We start from the raw sequence: 10,618 nt of genomic DNA, 5'->3' as shown, positions 1-10,618 counted from the left end.
TTCCTAATACATTATTTTTAAGAAGCAATCTTTCAAGCTCATTATCTGTTAATATGTATATTTCTTTTAATTTCTTCAAAATTTTTTTATTAATTTATTAGAATTTATATATATATTATTTGTAAAATAATAATAATAATGAATATACTCATGAACATTGTGATCACGTACTTTAACTAAAAAAAAAAAAAAAAAAAATAATAATTCAATACTTTAAATGCGTGATTTTCCTGAACTGCGCAACAGTATAATTGTATAATGTAGCACTTTTATTAGTTTTAATTTTTTAAATCATAATATATATTTTTTTCAATATCATTAATTCAATATCATAACAAAGTGTGATACTGAAGATTACAAGCAAATTAACAATTAAAGCATAATACATTCTAATAACTTTATACGAGTTTCTAATCGTTCTCATAAAAATTTCACACAGTAACAACTTAGAATTTTGAATACAATCTATTAAGATACATGTATTAAGATAACCGCATACATTTCTGCACGCATACACATGTCTTTGATAAAGTCATACATGGATCTTTTACAACATTATTCAAACAATATTTGACTTTCTATATTCATTTTCTGATATCTAACGCACTCATTATTAATGTTCAATGAATGGTGCATGTTAACAAATCAAAAAATCCATTTTAATGTCAAGCATCGATATCTCAGGAATCCACGAGAAATATTCTCGAATATATACAATACATCTCAGTATTTAATGCAATACTGTGATACCTTCAAGTTTTTTGCAAATTACACAGTATATTAAATATTAATCATTTCTGTACAAAATTAGATTAAATGCTTGAATAAAATCTTTAAATATACCAAAATTGAAATGTTCATGTGTTATAAAAATGGAATTAATATGCATTGCGTCTTATTAGATCGATAAATATAATATGTGTCCTTAAAATGTCTCACTTTGATATAAAAATTGCTATTTTCATGCAAATGATAAAGAATTATAAATATTCCATTACTGCAGATATCTTAAAAACAATTATTAAAGATTAAAATAATATGAAGATATTAATTCGTATTAAAGAGATTTATTCTATTATAATTAATTTACAAGTTTTAGTATAGTTACTAGCTTAGTAACTTATGTACAGTTCATGTACTTCCACATTTGCTTTTTTTCAGTATGCTAATACTTCAAAAATAATATTTTATTTATGATTAATCTGCATAGATTGTTGCGCCACTTTTTCATATCTTTATTAAAGCATCCAAGAAATTATAAATAGTGCGCACTTTGAAAAATAGTATTAAATAACACTCATATACAGATACAATTATTCATTACGAATTAAGTCCTTGCAGTGAAAATAGCTTTCTGCAAAAATTATATATTGGAATGAGGCATATAATTCAAGTAACGAAAAACCAGAAAAATATTCTATTTTTTATGACATATGGATGATCCAAATATAATATATATTTATCGCGATACTTATCAAATAAGATTTATTAAGACATATCTGTAATCGTTAAAATTTTAATATTACGCTATACGAAAGCTGCTGTCGCAGTTCTGTTGCATTATTATAGGCTTCATATTTTTCAAACTATATATACAAAGATTTATTTTCTACACCACATACATTCACGATATTCATTCAGTTTCACAACAATCGATAATTCTTGATAAACTGACTTGTTGGACACGCTTTTGAATCGCTTCAGAGTTTACATACTCATTCATATATTGTTCGATATGACTTGCGTATTTTCATACGAACCTTTTTACATATATGTTGCTAGGAATGTCACAGATTTATTAATAATACATAGACTGTGTGTGCCAGAGAAGGTGTACCAGCCGTTATATTATATCCTCGATGAAATGTAACACTTTTTAAATGTTGGACTCAAAGTTTAATTACTTGTAATGCTTAATTTAAATATGATTCCGAAAGATGATTTTGAAAAGAACAAGCTCGCTATACTTTGCTGACGAAATTAATTGTAAATAATAATGAATTGCAAGTGTAATATATGTATTTAGTGCATATATATGTATACAATGTTTTTTATAAGTAAAAACAAAAACTCATATTGTTATCTTCAATAGTTTCTTAAAAAATGACATGTAACGCAGTTAGTAAAACATCCTGTGTATATACTTTCTTTTTCGACGGATATATAATATTTATTACTCACACGTCATCGTATAAAATATGTGTTTACATTGCTATTTGTCGGCAATGTATAGCGCGGTTTCTCCGTTAAAATTAGTAATTTTTACAACAAATTGATGTCATTTATAAAATTCCGATATTATGAAACTTATTCTTTATATCGGCAGTGCTTGCAGTCCATGTATATGCATATCAGTCAAATAATGTTAGCAATTATCTATCAACCAAGGTAACTCACTTTGAATCGAACGATGACCCAGATTATCTATCTAGCCTTAAATGCATTTTTGTTCAAAATAATGATCACAATATATTACGTATCAGAGCTAATCATATAATAGTATGGAATGTATATGTAATAATAAAATTAGCAAGTCGGCTATATATATAAATAACCCAAATATATGTATATATATAATATGAGATTAGCACTAAAAATGCTTCGTCATATTATCACTACATATAGTTAAATCTAAACATAGTATCTATCGCGCGCATAGTATATCTGAAGCCTGATAATTTCTTTATCCTTTGGCTAAAAAATTTATCATTTCTTTGTATAGATAACGAGTTTAATTACGATTGTCACCTCGGCCAATGTCCATTACAATTTTACGATAGATAATAAAAACTTGAACAAATATTTGATATACTCGTATATATATATATATCGCGAGAAATGAAATATTTTTAAACCGGACTGCCGATAAATATGATACATAGTTCATTAAATGATATTTACGGATCTAGATTTGGTAATGCTAAAACACACATTAACTAAAGCGAACAACGTATCATCTAACGATGAAAAATAATATTGCAATAATAAACGTTGATACACTTAGGCCAAAACTATCTGCGGACGCACAGTGGAGAAAGTCTTTGTGATAAAATGTGGAAGGTGGATGTTCATCCCCTGGTTTGCACCATTCCCCTCGTATTTTAAATTCCGCCTTAAAAAATAAAACAGATTTAATCATTAAATATCGTATATTTTACATCTACACTCTATAAAATAAGCTATAAATATATACATATTTATATAATATTCATACTTGACAAATATCTCGACAGGATGGACAGATTAGAGCACCTTTATGCAGCCAACCATTCTGCATAATTCTTATAGTAATTTCCTGTCCAGCATGATAGCAAGTATAAGTATAATTGCCGACCTGAAAAAAGACAAAATTTTCTCTTCATCTATTACATTCTTGCTTAATTTATACGTGTTTAATTTATATTTAATCTTTATAAAAGCGTTTATATTGTCACGATGTAACAAACTCACCATAATGTGCAGTCTGCCGACCTCGCACTTATACAAGTAACAACCGGAGCCCCAATGCTGCCATTGTCGCGCTTGTTTGCAAGTTCTCTCTTCCCACATGTCATTAGTGTGGTCGAAACATCTCGAATGAGAGCCGTACTTCTCTAATGCGAAATTCTTGTCCGGATCTAAAAGAAGGATATATTTCAAAAGAGATCCATCAAGCAATGCTTCGTGACGCGCGCGAAATATACATATATGCAGCGCGACTTACGCGGATTATTCTCCTCGTAAAGACAGTGAGAACCTCTGACTACTATATTCTTTGCTCTCCACGTGAATTCCTGTATATAAGGACAGTAATCTGCCAGAGATACCGAACCGCCGTAGTATTGTTCCTCTCCTATCGCTACGTAAGGTATTTTATCGAAGTTCTGCAATAGAAGACATCGTCACACCAAATTCTTTACATACCGCGAATATCCTTATACGATCGATGTAACCATCGTTTACATAGACATTTCGCTCTCTTTCTCTCTCTTTTCTATTTTTAAATATTCCAATAAATTATTATATATTTTTTACTTGATATTTCTTGGGCAGCGGTTGCGGATGTCTTACTAGATTACACAAGGCCACTGAACTTCGATCGTCCGTACATTCGGTTTGCAACGGATCCTGTTTCACTTTGTTGCAAAAAGGATGTATCGACTTTCCCCTAAAACATTGAAATGTTCTCTCTCAGATAGTCATTGCAATACACCAAGTTCTCTATACTGAATATGTCAGTATACGTACGATAGCGGGGATGATTTGGAAGATATCCATTCCTTACAGGATCTCATAGCAAAGTTGCATCCTAGATTTCTCCCCCATCCTAGCTCTTGCGCCATCGAATAGTTGGCACTATACCAACCAGTATCTTCCATAAGAGCGAGCGTTATTCTTGAATATACTGGATTTTGCGTGTGTGTGCCCGTCATCGCTTCGTTCTGAATAAATAAAAAAATCAATTTAGAATAGCGAACGTGTGTCGCTTGTTTAAATTTTTTATTGAAAAATATTCAAGAGTGAAAATAATCTATAAGATATATAGATTCGCAAAAATTTAATTTTTTTCAAATATTATTGCATTACGTTTGAATAACAAAGAGTTAGATCGGGGATTCTGAGCATTACTAAACACCTCAAACACCCGCTTCTCCCAATGCGTGAGAGCCGTGCCGTCCTCGCCTTGGTCCTCCAGTTCCGCGCCCTCAAGTTCCGGACAATTGAAGTGCGCTTGAACCTCAGCGCGGACGCGAGGCGTAACTATCATTTGCATGGTCCTCTCCACATTACCACCGTGCACTTGCCAGCGAGGCCTGACCACAGTTTTGATCGTATTCTCGCTCCATTGATGCGTTTGTAATCTACCCGAAACGAGTATCGAACATTATTAGCATATACTGGATTCGATAATCGAAAGCTGCTATTGTCATCCGATATAATAATTTCACCACTAAGATATCATACATCACGTTACGGATTATATTGGCGAATGCTCAAAACTACTTCAAATTTTGAATAAACTGATATATCTGCAAGAAAATAAATAATAAAACAAAATAAAATTGAGATTCCTCACTCCATATCGGAATATTTAATCTACCGCAAAATGGAAAATCGAATAAAACGATCTGTGCGCATTTCGAGTAATATTAAAACGTTTATTTTGGCACAATTATTTATTTAGTTTCTTTTTTTAATTCATTTCCTCTCTATATTCTCGATACTTTTTTTTCTATACGATGTAATATTGTATATTTTCTATATACACGCTCTGTTCTCGATTTACATCGACAAGTTAGTGGATGTTTTACTATAACATATTTATTATATGTCAAACGTTGAATATCTCCGTAACTTCGGAAAGTTGGGGAGATAAATATAATTGTACTTCAATCTCTCTTTTTCTCTCTCTCTCTCTCTCTCTTTCTCTCTCTCGTATAAAATGATTGATGCGATACGTCGGCGAAACGCTGTTTTCGACAGCGAGCGGCCCCTTCTATATCCTATTTCGACATGACGGATGAATTCGCGAATGGCTATTTTGCTGGGAACGAGCACGAGCTGAAAAATATTATTACGCTTGAGCGTCAGCGCAAAATTGCTCGTCAACGTATCTCATATGCATAAATTGTTGGAAATATAATAGTGCAGAAATAACATGATACAGATCGATAGTATAGAATCGAACGTAACGTTGCTAGAGAAAAGAATCGTTTCAATTTCACGTTACGAAGCAATGAAGAAGATTAAATTCATGTAAATCTTCTCTGCTCTGCGAAAATGCTTTTGAATTTCATTGAAACGCTTTTTAAAATTAGTTCGCAGCAAATGAGTTATGAAAATATATCACCATATTCGAATATTGTTACGTTTCTTGTCAATTTGCTATTGCAGCTTAAAACAATGATTTCACAATTAAGTTATCAAATTCGCATATTTGAGTAATGCAGATAATTTGCATTTATGTAAAATGACTAGTTAAAACGGATAGAGAGAAATATTGATATGTAAATATGTAACTAATTAACGCTAAAAGCTTAATCAGCACTATTAATAAAAATAATTTTAGACAAAAATAATATCAGAATATTTCTATAAAAAATGAAGCAAACAATTATAAAGCTGACAATTGGAAAACTAATGCGTTAGGCAAAAGTAGCTCATCATTTTGCAAACAATTACATCTAACACCATAGTATTGCATTGCAAAGTCTATATTTTATTAAAATCTAAAATTACAAAGATCCCCCCACCCTCTCTCTCTCTCTCTATCTCTTTCTCTCTTCACGCGTTGCCGCGGATTAGCGTAAACCTTAAATGTAAGAAGATCTCTGTAGAGATATTCAGACGTGGTAGGGTGAGAACACTCGCGTTCACGAGCAGATGGATGGCAGGAAATGCGAGGAAACGGTGGAATTTGTAACGGAGAACGCGCAGATTGCAAAGCCGAGCGAAAACGGACGGAAAGGACGACTAGAACTAAAACGAGGAGCAGTGAAGGAAGGTAAGAGGGTTTCTAGTGAGATAGATGAAAGGTAGAGGAGGAGGCAAGGAAATTAAAAGGACAAGCGGCTGCGAGGAACGAGAAGGAGGGAACGAGAAGTTATCTCCGACGAAAATCTCTCTGTCCCTCAATTTGAGTTCTAGGACATCGTTGAGAAAGAATCAGGACTCCCCGGTAAAAAGTTCGCGAAAGTTTAAGAAGTTCCGCATACATTACTAAGTGGCTTCATAATTCTCCAACGTTATGCAATGCGATGAGTGATGTTCTATTAGAGAAAGAGAGAAAGAGAGAGAGTTTTTATTTCTATCATCATGCAAAATGTAAATGAACACAAAAATTCATGAGATAAGCTGAAAAAATCAATCACGTTAAAAAAAAACGCATTAGAAACATACTGGAAAATTGTACGCCGGAACGAACTTTAAGAAGAACCGGAGAATACCAGAGTCATTCCCGAAATCTATTATAACCCGGAACGCTATAGATCTGTTGTTGGAATTTCGCGATTCAAAGTGAAAAGACATCGATTTTCACCACTTGGTAAAGAGGCTTGCGAGCAAGATAGCGAATGGAAAAAAGAATGAAGAAACAATGATAGAGAGCAGGAGATGTAACTATGAGAGGGAAGCGAGAGGTAAAACGGGAAGCAGAAGGAAAGGCATGTGAAGAAAAATCGTACCGAGAAGAACTTGCATCTGCCAACGCCGGAAGCCAGTTCGTTACGGTCCGTCGACTTGGATAGAACAGAATACCAAGAATTTTCCAATTTTAAAGGCAGATACACCATCAGACGATTGATAAGGGAAGAAGAGAGAAAGAGAGTCAATACGTTCACAATAGAATAATAAATCGACAAAGAAAACAAGTTGCCCGTGTCTGTCAATATACAAAAGCATCGATTGTTACAATAATGCCAGCAAAATTAAATACAAATTAGCTGGCCGAAAATTATATTATAGAAAATAAAAATAATCACATTATTAAACATTAAGATAAGAGAGTTTGATCGATGATACCATGATATCAAATCTGTATAATCAATAACATCTGTTCAACGTTCTAATTTCGAAAAATCCTTAATGGTAACATTATGCTAACGATTTAAGCTTTATCTATCGGTAGAAATCTACATAAAGGGAATCGATCGACAAATAGTACGATATTTGGTATTCTAACTAGGGTATCAAACATTCCTTGAATACGTAACTGCATCGTATTTGCAATCGAATTTAAAATATATCTCTGCAAATATTCTCTCAATAAACTATTAATTTTTATATATCTGGTATATACGCGGTAATAATTTAATGCCCAGGTAATCAATTTTGTTCTATATTTCCTTCGTGCGCAATAATAAAGGAACTTTAATATAAGACGTATAAGAGGCAGAACGTACTTTTCATTAAGGGGTGGTTTTCCGGTATCGCTTCTTCTGGGTGTTCTGGGCTCGCCATTCTCGTCCCTGTAGAAAGCGTATAAGCTCACAGAAAATCCTAAAGCGTGCAGGATCTCGTGTTTAACAGTGCTGAGCAACGTTTCCAACTCCTGCGGTTTTGTGCTGATGCTTCCTGGGCATAGGTTGGCATGGCCAGCTATCGGCCTGAAAGCAATTTAGTTCGCTTCAGCGGCTGCGAAAATCTCTTTTCGTCTTTAATTACAGCATCCCGAATTTGTATTATCTTCTCGAGCAAAATATACTTAAAAACTTTTCAAGATGCTTACAAAAATAGATACATATATATAATATAAATTGAAATATTACAGTATAATTACCATGAAAGATATTTTAATTGATATTAAAGGCAGTATAAAATTACGTATGCGTACATTATGTAAAATATATTTTTTAACATTCCGATTTTTTTCAAGGATTTTCCCATAAGCATGCGGCAACGCGACGCACGAATATCGTCGATCTATCATGATCAGACGTCGTGCGAATAATAAAATTCGCGTAACGCCATTTACATCGACCGTGGACCACGTACAACGTACGCGAGGTATGTATCTGACAGACAAATTTAATCTACTCAATATGCGTTCACGTTTCGGCAGATTCATAAAGTTAAACGTTTGCTTCTGCAATTTTCCATTACGCGAATTCGATCTTATAAAATATTTTCTAAATCACGAACTATTTTTTTCTCTCGTGCATTTTAAATAATCAATAATTTTAATAATATATAAAATCTATTTACTCATAAATATAAATTATTTATCTAACATAATGGTTAATACAATTGTAACAGCTATATTAGCATCAAATTCAAAATAAAAATAAATTCAACAAGATCATGCTTAACAATTATTTGTTAAATAAATAAAATAAGATATTTTTTTTAATTAAAGTCATTAATATGAATGTTCGCCATTGTTGAATCTCTTCCACAAACAATTCCTTTTATAAATCCTGTCAAATATTTAATCCGACGTTCTCATGAAATATATTCATGCCAGATGTTGTTTGCCTTCGTTCTATCCTTCTGTTCATACAAACGCGAATCGCGCATGTTTCAATCATGTGACAAGCCACTTATTCCATATATTATTAATTATGTTCTCTCAAACGTCATAATATCGCGAAAATTGTATTTAATATATAAAATTTTTATTAATAATATTATAAACTAGTAGTTAAATTTATTATATATGTTATTATTACAATATATTAAACATTGTTTTTTCGCCGAACAATTTACCGGTCTAAAGCAGCTTCCTGTTGACAATGAGCAGCATAGGCTACTGTTAAGCCTTTGTGACATCTCTCAGTCTGCATAGCAGATACATAGAAGACAAAATCGGCACCGTCGATTCCCGGACCTGCTTTACTCCCCTCAGCAATTCCGCAATTGTGTCCCGTCGCGTTACACGTTCTGCAGACCTACATATACATACGTACATATTTGATAATATATAGCAAGTCACACATTCGAGAAAACAATATTGATGCCTTATACATAAAATAATTAATAAGATCAAACTTAATTTCGAAAGAATTATCCATTAAAGTAAAAAAAAAAAAGAAAAAAATATATTCTCCACTTCATTTGACATCAAGAATTTTACAGTAATATAAAATGACATGGAGACAATCGTGTTATAATAAATGTCAGACGCAAAATACTGTAAAGAAGATTGTAGCCTGTAAACAAAATATCCGGAAACGTTAACGCTGATGAACGTGGGAGTGGAGAATCGCATTGCTATCAAGACACCTTCGGTAAAGAGGTAAATAATTTTATGCCATCAGAAAATACTGTCAACAACAAGGACAATGACGCCTTCGCTCTAATAAGTTATCCGACACCAATTCGCCTCTCAGGGCTACTCATCAATTAGCGCCTCTCGTTTCCAGGCTGCTATCGTTAAAGCACATCCCTTCAGTACGAGCCTCGGTAATCGATCAAGATGAAGCATCAATGAAATATCATGTCTCTTATTTCGATGAATATACGCGTTCTATGTGAAAATATAGAGATCGTGCCATCTCTCGTCACGATCACAGGCTATCATCTTTCACAAGTGAAAAATTCGTCAAGCTAAATTTTATTTTCATATATTATGAGTAATAAGCACATAATATCTTTTAAATAAAAATATGAAGAAAATGAAATAAATAAATATGGATAAAATTGAATAAATTGAACATATGAATATATAAATTCAATCGCGAGTTATAACTCTTAATATAAATTATTGTAAATCATTATAATATCTCATCATCAATCCTGTAATTATAAATTTAATGAATCGAGATATATTTTGGAGATATATATATATATAATATTAAAACTTTTAACGTATTTTAACAATATTAGACAACATTAGAATTTCCGGATCACCATAAATGCTTATTTCGATCGAATATAAACGCCTATTGCTGTATTTATATATCTAATATCATAAATTATGAAAATTGAATATTTTCTAATATATCGATTTATTTAAATATCGAATAATGGACAAGTTATAATTCAATTAAAAATTAAATTCGATAAAACAAGATATTAAAATTTAAATTTTATCAATTCATATTTTAATTATATTTTTTTTAATATTATAAAATATCTATAATACAAAAAGTTCATGTTTAACGTATAAATTATTATTACTTATAGAAAATAATTACTAGAG

General features: G+C 31.9%; 1 protein-coding gene across 2 annotated transcripts in view; it reads right to left on the bottom strand.

The window, feature by feature from the left end:
- Window positions 1-331: 331 nt before the first annotated feature.
- Window positions 332-10,618, bottom strand: part of Invadolysin (leishmanolysin-like peptidase, invadolysin) — a 250,924-nt gene continuing 240,637 nt past the window's right edge. The window contains exons 3-11 of one of the 2 annotated variants that reach the window (XM_070313161.1): window positions 9,184-9,365; window positions 7,881-8,084; window positions 4,616-4,841; window positions 4,228-4,421; window positions 4,015-4,147; window positions 3,704-3,863; window positions 3,451-3,617; window positions 3,215-3,334; window positions 332-3,112 (exon numbers count right to left, since the gene is read on the bottom strand). In XM_070313161.1, coding sequence (XP_070169262.1) covers window positions 2,954-3,112; window positions 3,215-3,334; window positions 3,451-3,617; window positions 3,704-3,863; window positions 4,015-4,147; window positions 4,228-4,421; window positions 4,616-4,841; window positions 7,881-8,084; window positions 9,184-9,365 — 1,545 coding nt within the window. In that variant the 3' untranslated portion in view covers window positions 332-2,953. The remainder of the gene's footprint in view (window positions 3,113-3,214; window positions 3,335-3,450; window positions 3,618-3,703; window positions 3,864-4,014; window positions 4,148-4,227; window positions 4,422-4,615; window positions 4,842-7,880; window positions 8,085-9,183; window positions 9,366-10,618) is intronic. The other variant, XM_070313160.1, reaches the window with a different exon arrangement.

The sequence above is a fragment of the Polyergus mexicanus genome, unplaced genomic scaffold (genome assembly GCF_030449975.1).
Source record: "Polyergus mexicanus isolate NDT 795.1 unplaced genomic scaffold, iyPolMexi1.0 SCAF_23, whole genome shotgun sequence".
In the NCBI taxonomy this organism is placed as follows: domain Eukaryota; kingdom Metazoa; phylum Arthropoda; class Insecta; order Hymenoptera; family Formicidae; genus Polyergus; species Polyergus mexicanus.
This window is presented reverse-complemented; position numbering and strand designations above follow the sequence as displayed.